Source organism: Budorcas taxicolor, chromosome 10, assembly GCF_023091745.1.
Source record: "Budorcas taxicolor isolate Tak-1 chromosome 10, Takin1.1, whole genome shotgun sequence".
In the NCBI taxonomy this organism is placed as follows: domain Eukaryota; kingdom Metazoa; phylum Chordata; class Mammalia; order Artiodactyla; family Bovidae; genus Budorcas; species Budorcas taxicolor.
Window position 1 is genome coordinate 52,347,229 of NC_068919.1, and position 19,818 is coordinate 52,367,046.

Below are 19,818 nucleotides of genomic sequence, written 5' to 3' on the forward strand. Positions count from 1 at the left end.
AATCAAGCATCAGTAAAGTTAAGAAAAATGGAATCATATCAAGCATCTTTTCCAACCACAACTCTGTAAGATTAGAAATCAACTACAGAAAAAAAAAAAAATATATATATATATATATATATAAAACACAAACACAAAGAGGCTAAACAACCAGTGGATCACTTAAGAAATCAAAGAGGAAATCAAAAAATGCCTAGAGACCAATGAGAACACATCAACCCAAAACCTATAGGAGGCAGCAAAAGCAGTTTTAAGAGGGAAGTTTATAGCAATACAATCTTACCTCAGAAACAAGACAAATCTCAAATAAACAACCTAAATTTAAAGCAACTACAGAAAGAACAACAAACAAAACCCAAAGTTAGTAGAAGGCTAGAAACCAGAAACATCAGAGCAGAAATAAATGAAATAGAGATGAACAGAACAAAAACAAAGATCAATAAAACTAAAGGTTGGTTCTTTGAGAAGATGAACAAAATTGATAAAGCTTTAGCTACATTCATCAAGAAAAAAGTGAGACGACTCAATAAAACTAGAAATGAAAAAGAAGTTACAACAGACATTACAGAAATACAAACGATCATAAGAGATTATTACAAGCAACACAAATAAAATGGACAACCTAGAACAAATGGACAAATTCTTAGAAAGTTGCAATCTTCCAAAACTGTTCCAGGAAGAAATAAAACATATGAACATATCAATTACAAGTACTGAAATTGAGACTGTGATTAAAACCTTCCAACAAACAAAAGTCCAGGACCAGATGGCTTCACAAGAGAATTATATGATGCATTTAAAGAAGAATTAACATGTACTCTTCTGAAACTTTTCCCAAAAGCAGCAGATGAAGGAATACTCCAAAGCTCATTCTATGAGGCTATCATCATCCTGATATCAAAACCAGACAAATATCACCAAAAAAAACATATATATATATATATATGCCAACAACAAACAAATGAAAAGATGCTCAACATTACTGATTATTCAAGAAGTGTAAATCAAAACTACAATGAGGTATCACTTCATACTAGTCTGAATGGCTACCATCAAAAAATCTACAAATGTTGGAGAGGGTGTAGAGAAAAGGGAATGCTCTTGGACTGATGGGGGAAATGTTAATTGATACAACCACTATGGAGATTCCTTATAAAACTAAAACTATCATATGACCCAGCAATACCACTACTGGGCATACACCATGAGAAAACCATAATATAAAAAGATGTTAATAGATATACCCCAATATTCACAGCAGCACCATTTATAGTAGCCAGAACATGGCTACTATAACAGCCTAAACGGCCTAAACCTAAACGGCCACTGAGAGATGAATGGATAAAGAAATGTGGTACATATATACAATGGAATATTACTCAGCCATAAAAAGGAATGAATTGGGTCATTTGTAGTGATGTGGTGAACCTAGACTGTCCTACAGAGTGAAGTCAGTCAGTCAGAGAGAAACAAATATTGTATATTGATGCATACATATGGAATCTAGAAAAAGAGTACTGATGACCCTATTTGCAGAGCAGGAACAGAGATGCAGACTTAGGAGAACAGAATTGTGGACACAGTGAGGGGAAGGAGAGGGTGATGAATTGAGCAAGTATCACTGACAAATTCACACTATCATGTGTAAAATACACAGCTAGTGGGAAGCTGCTGCATAGCACAGGGAGCTCAGTCCATGCTTTTGGATGACCTAGAGGGTAGGATCGGAGTGGGAATTGGAGGGAGGCTCAAGAGGAAGGGGATATATGTATACATATAGCTGATTCACATCACTGCACAGTGGAAATGAACACAACATTGTAAAGCAATTACACTCCAATAAAAAAAAAGAAAAAATAATTACACACTAATATCACTAAAGAGCACTAAAGAACTGAATTCAACAACACATTAAAAGATCATTCACCATGGTCAAGTGGGATTTATTCTAGGGATGCAAGTATTCTTCAACATAAGTATATTAATCAATGTGAAAAGCCACATTAAAAACTGAAGAATAAAAACCACATGATCATCTCAATAGATGCAGAAAAAGCTCTTGAGAAAATTCAACACCCATTTATGATAAAAAACTCTCCAGAAAGTGAAGGGTTTCCCAGGTAATGCCTGTGGCAAAGAACCCCTGCTGCCCTGCCACCCGCGGCTAATTCAGGAAGACATAAGAGATGTGGGCTCAATCCCAGGGTGGGGAAGATCCCCTGGAGAAGGAAATGGCAACCCACTCCAGTATTCTTGCCTGGAGAATCCCAAGGACAGAGGAGCCTGGTGGGCTACAATACATAGGGTCTGAAAGATTTCAGTTCACTTCAGTTCAGTCGCTCAGTCGTGTCCGACTCTTTGCGACCCCATGAATTGCAGCACACCAGGCCTCCCTGTCCATCACCAACTCCCAGAGTTCACTCAGACTCACGTCCATTGAGTCCATGATGCCATCCAGCCATCTCATCCTCAGTCGTGCCCTTCTCCTCCTGCCCCTAATCCCTCCCAGCATAAAAGTCTTTTCCAATGAGTCAACTCTTCACATGAGGTGGCCAAAGTACTGGAGTTTCAGTTTTAGCATCATTCCTTCCAAAGAAATCCCAGGGCTGATCTCCTTCAGAATGGACTGGTTGGATCTCCTTGCAGTCCAAGGGACTCGCAAGAGTCTTCTCCAACACCACAGTTCAAAAGCATCAATTCTTTGGCGCTCAGCCTTCTTCACAGTCCAACTCTCACATCCATACGTGACCACAGGAAAAACCATAGCCTTGACTAGATAGACCTTAGTCAGCAAAGTAATGTCTCTGCTTTTGAATATACTGTCTAGGATGGTCATAAGTTTTCCTCCAAGGAGTAAGCGTCTTTTAATTTCATGGCTGCAATCACCATCTGCAGTGATTTTGGAGCCCCCAAAAATAGTCTGACACTGTTCCCCCATCTGTTTCCCATGAAGCGATGGGACCAGATGCCATGATCTTCGTTTTCTGAATGCTGAGCTTTAAGCCAACTTTTTCACTCTCCTCTTTCACTTTCATCAAGAGGCTTTTGAGTTCCTCTTCACTTTCTGCCATAAGGGTGGTGTCATCTGCATATCTGAGGTTATTGAGATTTCTCCCGGCAATCTTGATTCCAGCTTGTGTTTCTTCCAGTGCAGCGTATCTCATGATGTACTCTGCATATAAGTTAAATAAGCAGGGTGACAATATACAGCCTTGACGCACTCCTTTTCCTACTTGGAACCAGTCTGTTGTTCCATATCCAGTTCTACAGGTTCAATGTAATCCCTAATAAACTACTAATAGCATTTTTCACAGAATTAGAACAAAAAATATTTACAATTTGTATGGAAACACAAAAGACTGTGAATAGTCAAAGCAATCTTAAGAAAAATGGAGTTGGAGGAATCAGGCTCCCTGACTTCAGACTATACTACAAAGCTACACTAATCAAAACAGTATGATATGGGCACAAAAACAGAATATACATCAATGGAACAGGATAGAATGTCCAAAGATAAACCCACACACCTATAGTAACAAAATCTATAGCAAAGGAAGCAAGAACATACAATGGAGAAAAGAGAGTCCCTTCAATTAAGTGGTGTAGGGAAAATGAACAGCTACATGTAAAACGATGAAATCAGAACATTCTTTAAAACTGTATGCAAAAGTAAACTCAAAATGGATTGTTGTTGTTGTTCAATCACTTAATTGTGTCCAACTCTTTGTGACCCTGTGGACTGCAGCACGCCAGGTTTCCCTATCCTTCACCATCTCTCAGAGCTTGCTCAAACTCTTGTCCATTGAGTTGGTGATGCCATCCCCATTAAAGACCTAAATGTAAGCCCAGATACTATAAAATTCTTAGAGGAAAACACAGACAGAACATTCTCTAACATAAATTGCAGCAAGATCTTTTTTGATCCACCTCCTAAAGAAAATTAAAAACAAATAAATAAATGGGGTCTGATTAAACTTAAAAGCTTCTACACAGCAAAGGAAACCATAAAGAAAACAAAAAGACAACCCACAGAATGGGGAAAATATCTGCAAATGAAGCAACTGACAAAGGATTAATCTCCAAAATATACTAACAGTTTATGCAGTTCAATATTAAAAATAAATAAAGGGCAAAAGATTTAAATAGACATTTCTCGAAAGAAGACATATGGAAAGCCAAGAGGCACATGAAAATATGCTCTGCCGCTGCTACTGCTGCTAAGTTGCTTGTGTCCAACTCTGTGCGACCCCATAGACGGCAGCCCACCAGGCTCCTCCATCCCTGGGATTCTCCGGGCAAGAACACTGGAGTGGGTTGCCATTTCCTTCTCCAGTGCATGAAAGTGAAAAGTGAAAGTGAAGTCGCTCAGTTGTGTCCGACTCCTAGCCACCCCCTGGACTGCAGTCTACCAGGCTCCTCTGTCCATGGATTTTCCAGGCAAGAGTACTGGAGTGGGTTGCCATTGCCTTCTCTGAAAATATGCTCAACATCACTAACTACTAGAGAAATGCAAATCAAAACTACAATGAGTATCACCTCGCACCAATCAGAATGACCATCATCAAAAAACTCTACAAACAGTAAATGCTGGAGGGAATGTAAACTGGGGTGGAGAAGAGTCGGGAGGTTCCTTAAAAAACTAAAAAAAGAACTATCATATGATCCAGCAATTCCATTTCTGGGCATATCTCTGGAGAAAACCGTAACCCAAAAAAATAGCTGCACCCCAATGTTCACTGCAGCACTAGTTACAATAGCAAGGCAAGCAACCTAAATGTCCATCAACAGAAGAATGGATAAAGAAGATGCAGTACATATATACAACAGAATATTACTCAGCCATCAACAAGAATGAAAGAATGCCTTTTGCAAGGACATGGATGGAACTAGACAATGTCATACTGACTGCAATAACTTGGCCAGAGAAAGACAAATGTCATATGATAGCTGTTATATCTGTAATCTTAAAAATGGTACAAATGAACCTACTTAAAATGTTTTGAAAATACAGATGTAGAAAACAATATAGTTACCAAGGGGGCAATTTTAACAAAGAATTCAGCACAAGCACCCCTCTCTCAATAGGTGATAGAACAATAAAGACAGAACACTTGAACAATACTGTCAACAAATTTGACCTAATACATATTTATAGAAAACTACTCAGTAAAGAATAACACATACTGTTTTCAAGGGCACATTAAGTGTTTACCAAGAGAGGCCAAATGCTGGCCTATAAAACTGTTTGGAACAAATCTTCAAAGAACAAAATCATACACCACATAATTCAATCAGAAATCAATTTACAAAAAGACAGGAAAAATACTCAATATTTAAAATTAAACCACAGATACTTTTAATAATCCAATTGTCAAGAAATATCAGGAAGGAAATTAGAAAATACTGTTAACTTAATAAAAAGCATCAAAATTTGTGGGACGCAGATAGAGCAGCACTTAGAAGAAAATTTACAGCTTTAAATTCTTATGTGACAAAAGTAGAAAATCAATTATGTAAGCTTTTGCCTTAAGAATCCTGAAAAATAAGAACCAATTAAGTAAGAATGAAGGAAATGGTAAAGTTTGTTGTTGTTTAGTTACTAAGTCGTGTCTGACTCTCTTGTGACTCCAGGCTCCTCTGTCCATGGGATTTCTCTGGCAAGAACACTGGAGTGGGTTGCCATTTCCTTCTCCAGGGGATCTTCCTGATCTAGGGACTGAACTCATGTCTCCTGCATTGGCAGACGGATTCTTTACCAATGAGCCACCAGGGAAGCCAAAGGTAACGATAGAAAGCAATATAGTGGAAAACTGACAAACAGTAAAGAAAACTGAACAAAAATCAAATACTGATTCATTGAAAAATTCAGTGAATTTGATAAGTATGTAGCTAGACTAATTAAGAATAAAACATAGAGACAAATTATTAGTGTCAAGAATGAAATAGAAGTCATAATCACAGAGATTAAAAATATAAGTAAAAATAAAATAAATGATTGGGCTTCCCAGGCGGCGCAGTGGTAAAGAATCTGACTGCCAATGCAGGAGACACAAGAGACATAGGTTCAATCCCTGGGTTGGAAAGATCCCGTAGAAGTGGGAACCTACTCCAGTATTAATGCCTGGAAAACAAGGACAGAGGAGCCTGGCATGCTATAGTCCATGGGGCCGCAAAGAGTTGGAAACAACTGAGTGACTGAGTTTGTATGTATGGACACATCTATACCAGTGAGTTTTACTACTCAGCACTGGAAAAATTTCTGAAAAACACAAATTACCATACCTGATCCAAAATAATGGAAAATTCAAATAGACTTTCATACAATAATTAAATTTGTGGGCAACGATTTCTCAAATAGGATGAAAAAGAGCACAAAAAATGTATCAGAATTCATCAAAGTTTTAAACTGCTACCTTCTGAAAGACACTGTTAAAAAATTTAAACGCCAACTCAAACTGAGAAAAACTATTCACAATACATTCTTTCTAGCAAATAAATTATATAAGAAAACATTAAGAACTCTTAATACAACCCAGTGTTTCTAATTTTGGCAAAAAAAAATTGAACATATACATAAGAAAAGATAATATGAACAGCTAATGAACCTATAAAAAGATACTCATGATCAAGTTATCAAGGAAATACAAATTACACTGAGATACTACTTCTGATCCTTTAGAGTGGTTAATACTAAAAAAGACTGGTAATACCAAGTGTTAGTGAGAATACAGAATAACCAGAACTCTCATACAATGCTACTTGGAATGAAAAATGGTATAATCACTTTAGAACACAGTTTGACAGTTTCTTAAAAAGTTAAACATGCACTTTCCATAAAATCAGAAGTTCTACTCCTAGGCATTTCATCAACATCATGAATGATACTGAATATGTTTATACAAAAACATGTTATCTACACAAAGCACTTGTACATGTAAATTCATAGTGGCTTTACTTCTCATAGCCCAAAGCTGGAAACAACTCAAATTCCCATCAACTGGTGAACAGATGAAATGTGGTAAATCCATAAATGAATACCACTCAGCAATACATGAAAATGAACCATAAAACAAGCAACAACACTGATGAATCTCAGCAACATTATGCTGAAGAAAAGAGATGCAAAAACGTACATACTTAGGTTTCCATCTATATGAAATTTTATAACAAGGAAAATGAACCTGCAGTAAAAGAATGCAAATCAGTGGCTGCTTGGGGTCATGATTAGAGAGACTGGGGATTTATGGGGAACAGACAAAGGAAACTTGGGGGAGTGAGAGAAAGTTTATCTTAATCATGGTGGTGGTTACAAGGATATATTAACTTGTCAAAACTCAATGAATTGTACAATTAAGTATATTGTGTTTAAGTTATTCCTCAATAGAGTTGGTTTGTAAACATATCGTTAATAAAAAAACAAAATCCAAAGATGGGGTAAAATTAGTTCTGATTTTATATTTTGAGAATGACTCCATCTGTTATAATCAACAGCTAAAATAAGTTAACTTGTATAACAATGTTTTAATAGTTGATTTTTCCAGGTTTATAGAAGCAGCTACTTAAGCTCTGTTTTGTATTTCTCTGAACTGTACACTGAGACTTATTTTGAGAGAGAGAAAAAATGAATAGAATTAACAAAGAAAGATTCAATCTTGAGTATCACATAACCCAGGAAAACTGTTTTGTCTGTCTGGGCAATAGGCAGATAGGAATTAAAGCTGGGAAATTCAGAGTCAATGCAAGTTTTCATAAAATCTTTAGCTAGCCAATGTATCATAATGCCTTTATACATTCACCATGAAATAAAATTTTCAAATACTTAACCCTAAACAACAATGAAATTTTAGAACAGCTATGTGTCTAAGTCCGTTTATTTGGGGGTTGGAGAAAGAGTCTACATGACTTGGAGAGTCAAATAAACACAGTTTGAATCCCGCTCTGCCATTCCTGTTTGACTGTAGGCAATTTGCCTGACCTCTCAGATTCAGTTTCCCAATGTGTTTTACCTGACAGCACTCCAAAAATATCAGTTCCTTTTCTGCCTACATAAAAGTAGAGTTTATAATCAATGTGGCCCTTTGAGAATATTAATCTTTTGACAGAGTACAGGATACCATGGAAAAGAGAAAGGACATAAAATAACCAGTGAAGAGGATTCAGAAATAAGATATAATAGCTTGAACCAAGAAGTAGCAATGGGAAATGAAAACAAGAGATGAATGAAAAACATTTAGAAGCAAGAAAGCATAGGATTGGGTATGAGGGCCAAGAACAAGAAAAGAATCAAAGATTTAGGCAAGTTACATCCACTAGAGCAGTGACATGATCACAGCTTGGATGCCTGATGACAAATCGTAAACTGACAAACAGTTGTTCCCCAGATACAATAGTTTGTTCTTTCTTAGACCACGTGGCTTTATTTCTTAAAGCAACAGAAATATAGTACAAACTACATATGTAATTTTAGATTTTCTAATAGCCACTTTAAGAAGAAATAAGTTAAATGAATTTTATTATTATATTTCACTTATCCCAGTATACCCAAAATATTACCATTTCAACATGTAACCAATATTAAAATATTAATGAGATTTTGCATCTTTCTATTTCATCTTCAAAATTAGATGCTGATTTACACTCACAGCACAACACAATTTGGACTAGCCTCACATGAGTGGCTATCATTTCCAAAAGCACAGGCTTAGACTATGAGATACTGTAAGTAATTTTTCTTCCCAGATGAATAGACAAACAAAATGTGGTATATTCATTCTATGTTATAATCAATAATAAAAAAGAACAGATTATAACACGGATGAATCAGAAATGCATTCTGCTAAGTTAAATCAGACTCTAAGAGGTTACTATGTATTTCTATTTACATGACATTCTAGAAAAGGCCAAAAGACAAGAATCAAAAACAGAAGAGTGGTTGCCTAAGGTTGGGAGTAGGGAGAGGACTAAATTCCAGAGAAATTTTTGTGGATGATGAAAGTGTTCTACAACTCAGTTGTAGCGATGGTTATGTGACAATGCCCTTGTCAAAACTCACAGATGGTATACAGTCATCCCTCAGTATTCACAAGGGATTGGTACCCTCAATCTAACATGTACTCGTAGGATGTGGTAAAACTGGAACCCTTATACACTGCTGTTAGAAATGTAAAAATGGTATAGGTGATTTGGAAAACAATCTCAAGTTCCTCAAAAGGCTAAACATAAGGTTGGGACTTCCCTGGTGGTCTGGTGGTTGGAAATCCACCTGCCAATGCAGGGGACACAGGTTCAATCCCTGGTCCAAGAGAATCCCACATGCTGTGGAGCAGCTAGGCCTGTGAGCCACAACTACTGAGCCCGTTCTCTAGAGCCCAAAAGACTGTGTGCCACAACTACTGAAGCCCATGGGCCGAGGGCCTGTGTTCCGCAACAAGAGAAACCACCTAAATGAGAAGTCTGTGCACCACAACAAAGAGTAGCCCCCGCTCGCTGCAACTAGAGAAAGCCTGCACACAGCAATGAAGACACAGCATAGTCAAAGATAAATAAAATAAAAAACAAACAAAACATAAATCCAGTAACTTCACTCCTAGGCATATACCCAAGAAAAACAAAAACATATATCCACACAAAATCTTGTATATGCATGTTCATAGTACAGCATTATCCAAAACAGTTCCAAAACAGAAATAACCCAAATGTCCATCAACTGATAAACAGATAAATAAAATGTATTATATTCATATACTCTATAACAAGGAATATTACTCTATAAAAAACAATGGAGTCCTAACATATGCTACAGTGTAGATGAAAATAACATTAAGCAAAAAATGTTGGTTTTGAAGTATCACATACTGTATGAGTCTACCTGTCCAGAAATGTCCAGAACAGGCAAATCTATCAAGACAGAAAATAAGTGAGAAGCTGCCTAGAGCTTGAGGGGATGGGGTGAAGTAGGTTGAGGTACTGTGGCTAAAGGGTACAGGGTGACTTTCCAGGTGATGAAAATGTTCCAAACTTGACGGTGATGACAGCTGCATGACTCTGTGAATACTCTGAAAGCCACCAAATTGTATAAAGGGTAACACGTATTGTATGTGAATTATATTTCTGTAGTGCCACTAAAAAATACTGTTCTAATAACGGGGGAAGAGGTTTTAGGAAACACTAACAAAATAACTGTACCATGAAAAGTGGTGTCTAAGCAGACATGTGACTTTTGTGTTTTTGTGCATCTTTGGCATTAGGTTAGGAAAAAACAGAAAAATTATTACCCTTTCTACTGAAGACAACTGTTGCTGTAATCCATCACATTTTTTGTTTGCTTCTTCAAAAAGAGTTTTAAACTTTTCTGTTTGAGACTGTTGCAAAGTAATTGTCCGCTGTTGTCTCACACAATCTTCTTCAAAATTTTTCACTTGAGATTTTAAACCCTGAATTTCATCCTCCTATACAGTTATGAAATTATAGATTAAATGAAGAAAGACACAAGATTTGGTATCAAAACATAAAGCAAAAATAATCATAAAGCTGAAAACAGAAAATAGCTTCATATGATCTTTTTATTTTAAAAAGTTATTTTATTTTAAAAGAAGTAATTTATTTTTAATTGGAGAAAAATTGCTTTACAATAATGTGTTAGTTTCTGCTATACATCAACATGAATCAGCCATTAGTTCCCTCTCTCTTAAAACTCCTTCCCACCTCCCATCCCATCCCAGACCTCTTGGTTGTCACAACAGAGCATCTGGGTTTGAGCTCCCTGCATCATACAACAAACTGGCCATCTATTTTACGTGTGGTTATGTAAATGTTTCAATGTTACTCTTTCAATTCGTCCCCTCCCTCCCCTTCCCACACTGTGTCCACAAGTCTGTTCTCTATGTCTGCATCTCCACTGCTGCCCTGCAGACAGGTTCATCAATATTATCTTTCTAGTGCATTAATATATAATATTTTTCTCTTTCTGACTTCACTCTGTATAGTAAGCTCCAAGTTCATCCATTTCATTAGGACTGACTCAAATGTGTTCCTTTTTATGGCTGAGTGATATTCCAAAGATCATACTTTGATGAGATATTTATACTCATTTCATAAAGAAAAATAAATTACATTCCATTTTCTGCCTCAAAAATGGAAGTCAGATGTTTCATTTCTGTTTAATATTATTAGCTTACACATCTCAGTCTAATATAGAGCATTCTAATTGCTAACATAAAACTCTTCAGCTCTGGAAATTTAACATCTCAGAACAAAGTTCAGTATTTATACACAATTATTAAATGTAAAAATTAACTGTGAATTATATCTCAGTGAAGCTATTTTTAAAATAAAATTGAAAATTGCTCCTAAAATGTCTTTGAATATAAGAGCATTTATTCTGAAAGGTTTTAAAAACTTACCATTTTTTTGTATTCACAGACAACATTATCCAACTCTTCTTGCACAACACGGAGTTTGGCCTTCAGAAATCTAATCTGTGCTTCTGCAACAATAATAATATATATTGTCTTTCATTGAATCTAAGATGCCATCAATTGTAAAACAGACTATTTTGTGAAGGAAAGAAGTGCTCAAGATGAAGAGTCTAATAGGAGATCCCCTTTAGGAAACACTGAAGAAAACACTAAAGACACAATCCCTAATGTGGAGGCAAATGAAAAATCTACCCAGGTATAAAAGGAACTGTGTATATCTCAATATAAAAAGAGTAAAAGAAAGGGGGGGAAAAATCAAAAATCTTTCCTGAGAATCGGAACTAAAAGCCAGTAGTTTACAGACTGAATTCATAATTACCCAGGTCATTCAAAACACCTCAAGCAGAATTTAAAGTGGTTTCAGGTCAATAATGCTCCCAAAGTGTTTGGCAGAAACAAACACAAATCCTCTCTAGCAAAACTCAACTTCAGTCCCAACTACTGCAATCATAAAATGCCATTGACTGCAACACACATCCCAATTTCACCTAAGTTAACATGTAGTGTATGTGTCTGAGAAGCAGAAAAATACACAAATACCTTACTGCTGAAGCTTTTTTCCCCACAAACCCCTAATTAAGATCTACTTTTAGTATTTCATTGCTAGCAAAAGTTCTTTATTCAATAATGTCGGTAAACCTTTGCAGTTTTTAGGGGTATAAAAGTACATAAAGCGAAAACTGAACTTGGAACTCACTCATAATTCATCCAGTCATTAATTAAAAAGATATACATTAAGTCTACTATATTTCAGGCATAAAACGGATATTGTTAAGACAAGTTTTGCCTTCATGAAGCTTATCTTGAGTAAACAATCTTAATATTCGGTCTCTGAAAGATCATTAGGACAAACCCCACAGAGCACACACATCTCCACACATACTTCCTGCTTCAAAGCTCTTCTTATAAAGTGTCTCCAGCATTACATGGAACTGATGAACTATGACTGGCTCTAGCCACACCTAGATTTCTCCAGCCTCAACTCTCCTTCTAGCCTCCAGGTTAGCAGAGGACAGAAAGGAAATAATCCATCTCTTTCTTTCCCCAACTCTAACCTCAGTAGTATCATCAAGGAGTTGAGTGCTCTGTCTCTGGAGGTACACAGCATTAACCTCCCCTCCCATCCCGCTCCAACTTTAGTGTACAAAGCACTGCTTACTTACATTTTGTGTACATTTAGTGTACAAAGCACTTACTTACATTTTGTACACTTACACAACTTTAGACTTACAAAGGAGTCTTACAAAGTTTTGTGCTACTAAACTACTCTTTTATCGCTTCCTTCCACATATAACCCAGCCATTCTAGGCAATCATGTGGAATAGGCAAGAACTCCCTTAAAGGGGAGACACCTTGGTCAAAGACTGAAAAAGAGAAGGACGCAAAAGTGGCAGAGAGGTCATTAAACAATAAGAAACAAAGCACCAATTTAAGGTAGTCTGTGCCAGTTCTTATACCTGTGCGGAGGAACTCTCTAACAAGGCCATGAGTGACTATTAATTGAGGAACAGCCAATATCTGACCACTGAGTCCTTGAAGGCATCTTGAGGCATGAAGGTAATTTTTTCTTTCACTTGCCTTCATACTTAACGATTAGCCTCAGAAAGCTTGGATAGGTCAGTAAACGAAACAAATGCATAAATGAAATTATTCCTCACTTATGACTAACTAGCAGCAGCAGCATAATAATCATTATACATGTAAATCGATGAGATTTTCACAGAATCAGAATATTAAGCATAAACTTCATGATCATCTAATATTAATACAAACTGCTAAATTTTCAAGTCCAGTTCAACATTAACTATGTTCATATAAATTCAACTGTATTGTTTTTTATGTAAATAGAACAGGTGGCGCCTCATAAATTCAACAATTTTAGAGGTACTACCGGTAACTAACGTAATGTTTTTGATGACTTAGACTAAGTATTTTTCTAGTGGTATGCAGAGAATGAGTTTATAAGGAAGAAAATAATATTCATTAGAAAATTCATTATTTCACTTGATGCTAATCAATAATTCATTTATCCTTTAACACATGTTGATTTAATACACAATAAAGAGAATTCAATAACATCAAATGAAAGGAATTCAAAGAAACATTTAAAAAAAATTATTTCAATGTTTTAATAATAAGCTATGGTGCATTTAACTTTAGTTGAAAATGGGTCAATGAAACTAATCCTAGATAGCCTTTTTAGTTTTACTTTTTATAATAGAAAATATCAAACATATATAAAAGTAGTGAGACTGGTTCAGTGAAACTCTGCTTACCCATCATCCATTTTTAACAATTACTAACTAATAAGCAATTTTATTTCATCTATCAAACAAATGCAAAACATCACAATACATTTTCTAAATACAAGAAAAACTGTTCTCAATGTTGTTTTTTTAAGCAATTGTGATAGAAGAATAAAAATAAACAAAAAACCTACCTGTTCCAATGTCTTCACTAACACCAGAAAAAATATCATCATTTATACAATCAGGTAAGCCTTCTTCCTCTAGTTGCCCTTCAATCTTGCTAATCGTTTTTGCAAGAGAAAAGTCTGAGAAATCCTCTGGAATGGCAACATCACTGGCAGTCCACACATGAGAGTATTTCAATTTTGTACTAAAAAAAATATATATATATATATATATATATATGTGTGTGTGTGTGTGTGTGTGTGTGTATAAAAAACATAAAAAGTAGATATGATTCCCAGATATGACCTTTATTCAAATTAAAAAGCAGATCAAAATTATTATTATAAATTTTAAGTTTATCATGATATCTACAATTGATACTTTCAAGGACTATACTACAAGAGATTCAGTAGACTTTTAATCTTTATGACAATCACAGAGCTGGAGAAGGCTTTATGATGCCAGTTACTCTAGACATTGACAATGTAAAAAAATAAACAGAAACCTCAATTAAACACTGTGGCAAAGCCAATACAATATTGTAAAGTAATTAGCCTCCAATTAAAATAAATTTACATCAAAAAAATAAAGAGACCAAAATCATAAAAAAAAAAAACCAACCACAAAAACACAAGAGACCAGGAGGGGGAACTCTCACACCATGCGACAAAAGCAAAGCCCAGGAGTATAAAGAAAGACTCCTCTTCCTTTCCAGCTACAGCTCCGCTGATGAAAAGCCTTTGTTCCCTACAGCCCTCCCAGCTTCCTTTCTCCCCCTAAGAAAGAGTCACCCTTGCCTTGCTGTGCAGGGACTTGCATGTGGCTCGCCACGGTGACAGATCTCAAAGTGCAATTCTCTCCTGATTCCAAACAAACCCATTTTTTGCTGAAGAACTATTTGTTTTAGGTCAGCACTCTCAACTGAACACCAAAACTAAGAGTACTGAACTTGGCCTCCCAGGTCAAATACAGACTATGGCTTTTAATTTTACATGCTGCTAGAAAAGAACTGCAATTTGATATCACTCTAGCCATAAGTCTGCAAACACTGAAGAACAATCCCTCTTGAGAAACAATTGCAGAGTAAAGAGTTCTTAGCTCAAACTCCACATATTTTTCCACCTAAAGAAACATTATAAGCAGGATCAAAACCTACCAAAAAGTTGTGTTTTAATTTTAAGTAAGAAGAGAAATATGAAATAAAAGTCACTATCAAAGGCATTGAGGAATGGGCCAAGACTAATTCATTCAGTCTGTTTCTGAAAGCCTTACCTTTAACTTTAAAGCCTAACTCACTTTTAACACATAAGCAAAGGCTTTACAATTCTTTTGGGAAAAGAACCTTTTATTTAAAATGTAAACTTAAAGTCTGAAAATAAGATAACCCTTTCCAGTTATGTATGTATTTATGTAAGCAGCATATGTTCTCTTATGAGATTTTTTTCTTCCTTATCCTTTCATCCTGTGTTTCTGGTCTCTTGTATTCAAAAAACAAAAACTTTACTTGGCTTTTCTTGGTGACGGTGAAAGAGGAGAGTAAAAAAGCTGGCTTAAAACTCAACATTCAAAAACCTAAGATCATGGCATCGGTCCAATCACTTCATGGCAAATAGATGACGAAAAAGTGGAAACAGTATCAGATTCCATTTTACTGGGCTCCAAAATCACTGCGGACAGTGATGGCAGCATGAAATGAAAAGATGCTTGCTCCTTGGAAGAAAAGCTATGACATACCTAGACAGCATATTAAAAAGCAGAGACATTAGTCAAAGCTATGTTTTTTCCAGTAGTCATGTATGGATGTGAGAGTTGAACATAAAGAAGGCTGAGTGAGCACCAAAAAATTGATGCTTTCAAACTGTGGTGCTGGAGAAGACTCTTCAAGAGTCCCTTGGACAGCAAGGAGATCAAACTAGTCAATCCTAAATCAACCCCGAATATTCACTGGAATGACTGATGCTGAAGCTGAAGCTCCAATACTTCGCCACCTGATGTAAAGAGTCAACTCATTAGAAAGGACCCTAATGCTACGAAAGATTGAGGTCAAGAGAAGAAGGGGGCGACAGAGGATGAGATGGTTGGATGGCATCGCTGACTCAATGGACATGAGTTTGAGCAAATTCTGGGAGACAGTGAACGACAGGGAAGCCTGGCAAGCTGCAGTTCATGGGGTCGCAGTCAGACACAACTTAGCAACTGAACAATGACAAAAAGACACAAGGATTAACAAAGATTTTTCCAGAATTATAATGCAATTATCAGTTTGAGTAAGCAACAGACATATAAATTTAATAATTTACTGTGAACTAGAAGCTGGTTGGTATAATCCACTGCAGGTGTGAGACTCCTTTGCAAGAAGGTCTACTATTCTAAAGAATCTCTTGGGTCTCCTATTAGTGCTTAAAGTACTAAAAATAGTCTTGAAAATTTTTTTCACCCAAAACAATAGAATGTAAATTATAACTATACTGTAGTTTTATTGAGAGCATGCCAAAATCATTCTATATCTCAATATACACAATAATGCATGGTGTTCAAAAAGTATAAGACTATTCAGTCTATTTGAGAGAACTAGGCAGAAAAAGCATCTAAGTTCTAGTTTCTGATCTAAGAAAATAACTAGCTAAAAATAACAGTTAAAAATTTTGAAACGTGGCATTTTTGCTTATCTAATCAGATATTTCTGATTAGAAGATGCTTTAAATTACTAAATGTGGAGAAAAATGTAGAGTGTAATTTTGCATCTTTTGGAATATAAAAAGATCCAGAGAAACAAAACTTACTAGTTAAAAACAATGATACTGTAAATTATGAAACTAAAAAAAGGAAAGTAATATTTTTAAAAAACTGTACTATACCTTGAATTTGATTTCCTTCCTTTACTGGCAGAGTGTAGTTTGTTTTGAACTTTGTTTATGGGATCAACATTTTTGGTCTTTGGCTAAAGGATAAGAATTTAAATGACTGATTAATTAATTACATTCTAATCAGTTGCCTAGGAAGGCAACTACATAATACACAGAATCACTAGTTTGCTACATAGAATTCCTATTTTCACAGAATTAATCAAACTGTATTTTAAGGAATCCAGAACTGTATAGCTAGAAAAGACCTAGTTATTACTAGGACCAAGAGATTTAAAGATAAGAAAATGAGTCCCAAAGATTTGAAGATATTCAGCTAGTTAGCAGAATGTTCAACTCGATGTTCTGATTTACAGAATTTAATTCTCCTCAATTCTTGTTCAAACACGTCTCCATGTATACTATTCCCTGGGTCAAAGATCCCCATGGGTGGAATCTGTACATCCAGCACCTGGAATAGTGATCTCTACACACTGTAAATATTTAAACAAATGAATAAACCTCCCAAATCGCCTTCACTGTATATAAATTCTTTTCTTTTTCAGGTCTTCCATCTAATAAATTTGGGCTTCAGAGAAAACTGAAAATTAATGTATCTTCAAACTGTTCAGTGAGACTATGAGACAAAAAAGGATTTAATATATTTCATAAAGGCATATCTTTTAAATAACAAGGCTAATATTCTATTTGTATAGAATCATACTGTTTTGTCTAAGAAAAATACTAAAAGCCAATCTAAATTCTACAGAATGTAATCACATTCACAAAAAGTTTAAATTCATACCTTAGTTTCTGAATGTAGATAAACTGTCCCTTCAGATAATGGACGTCTACAGATAAAAAATAAACATCATATATTAATAGTAGATGGCACTAAACTGAGACATAATAAAATTCAACAGCAATTATATCTGAAAGGAAAATATATAAAACTATCAAGTAGACTTTGCTATAATTCTAATTATACACATGTTAATTTACTTTGAGTGAGTGTCACTAACAAGAAAAGTGCTTTGGTCAAATAATTCGTCTTTGAGAAGAAACACTAAAGTGCCAAATTTTTTGTAGGAAAATGTAGCACAAATTTTAATGAATTGAAATCACAATGAGTGATACTGGCTTCACACAGGAATCATCTATTTTACAAAATGATTCACCACCGGGCTTTATATTGTGAAGTCACTCAATGTTATTGTTTGTCTCACACATTTAAAAACGTAAAAACTTGATCAGTGTGTTTTTCCCCACTATATTATGAACTCCACGAGGGTAGCAATCATACTTCTGCCCGAGTTCACTGGCACAGAGGACTAGACATACTATGCCATAGTCCTTGGCATAGTACCTGGCACATAAGTTCTTAAATTGGCACTAAATAAATATTTGTTAAGTGTATAAATAAATATATCTAAAATACATTTTTATGCAGTTTTTGGAATACGTTTGTAGATTTAAACACATAATGTTTATGGGAGTCTGCAAACTATGGCCCACAGGTTTAATCATCCACATCCATTTATGTACACACTGTCCACAGCTGCTTTCACAGTACAACAGCCAATCAGTAGTTGTGACAAAGACTGTATAGCCCACAAACCTAAAAATATTTACTATCTGGCTCTTTACAGAAAAAATCTGCCTACCCATGACCAATTTTCCAGATCATCCCCAACACATGAATTAATATTTCTAAAACCCAACCACTTTAGTATCTATCATTGCTATTAAAAAAACCCAAAAGCCCTCTGTATGTTCTGAGGACTCCCAACCAAAGTAGAGAACATACAAACAAAATTACTTTCTATAGTATGCCACCTACAGCCACCTAATAGCTATACCTTTTGTTCAATGCTAAACACAAAGATATACTCAAGATAGATATTAAATACAGCCTCTTAAAGAACTAGAAACTGCTCTGGAAAGGGGCGGAAAAGGCTTTCAAAATATCTTAAAATTAGAGACCAAAGACTCATTCTCATATATGACATGAAAATGCTTCCAAACTTTATTTATTTGGCTGTGCTGGGTCTTAGGTGCAGCACACAGGGCATGAGGGATCTAATTCCTCCACCAGGGATTCAAGCCTGACCCCCTGCATTGGGAGCATGGAGTCTTAGCCACTGGACCACCAGGGAAGTCTGTTTCTAAATTTTATACAAAATTAAGTGATCTCTTTAAATCATTCTTATTTTAAATCAGTATTTGCCATTTCCTTACATTTTTCTACATCTTCCATCTCCCCCTGTCCACCGACCATATACACATTCATAAGGACAAAGGACATTTAACAGTTATCTGTCTCCCTCAGGTTTAGCAAAGTGCTACTACTTTGTTAGTGTATTTATGGAAGATAATTTCCACAGTATTCAGATTTTTGGTAAACTTCTTGTAAGATCTGTATGTAATGTGATTAAAATGACTTGTGTGGTAAACCCTGCTTCCAGCAGACTGAGGGATAGGCATGCTATACTATCAGGAGACTGAGGTCTGGTTCACCTACCATAGTCACACAGGGGAAGTAACCCTGGATGCTGAAGACCTATTGCAATCAATAGTCTGACTACTATAATTTAATTCAATTATCACTGTTCCAAGCCGAAACAGACTGTCTCTTCACAGAATCACCTCCCATCTTTAGTAATTTCCAACCATCAAGTGCCACGTTTGACATGGCAAAAGCCATTTGTTCAAACACTAGCATTAAAAAAAATGGCCACCTGATCTAGGTAAGCAGAGGTGTCATCACCACTTTGCACTTCAGGAAAATTTAGTGAAAGAAAAACAACAGATTTATTTTCATGCTTGTAAAATCAGTCTCTCACTTGTTTCAACAGAAACCAGGGATTAGCAGTTGTTAACATCATTTCAATCTTTTTTATTTACTGGATAAAAACTGTAATTAATCTTAATGGTAACTTAACATTGGAATTTTGGTAACTATTAAACACTATCTTCCATAAAATATCAGAAAGCATTATGTACAATATGGATATGTAGTTTCATGTTATATATTATATATATACACACAGAAATATATATATCAAATGATGATATAAAGATATT

At 35.5% G+C, this 19,818-nt stretch overlaps 1 protein-coding gene across 1 annotated transcript in view; it reads right to left on the reverse strand.

The window, feature by feature from the left end:
• Positions 1–19,818, reverse strand: part of TEX9 (testis expressed 9) — an 88,492-nt gene that overhangs the window by 46,592 nt on the left and 22,082 nt on the right. The window contains exons 5-9 of the mRNA XM_052647024.1: positions 17,540–17,585; positions 16,750–16,832; positions 13,918–14,096; positions 11,403–11,485; positions 10,275–10,448 (exon numbers count right to left, since the gene is read on the reverse strand). Coding sequence (XP_052502984.1) covers positions 10,275–10,448; positions 11,403–11,485; positions 13,918–14,096; positions 16,750–16,832; positions 17,540–17,585 — 565 coding nt within the window. The remainder of the gene's footprint in view (positions 1–10,274; positions 10,449–11,402; positions 11,486–13,917; positions 14,097–16,749; positions 16,833–17,539; positions 17,586–19,818) is intronic.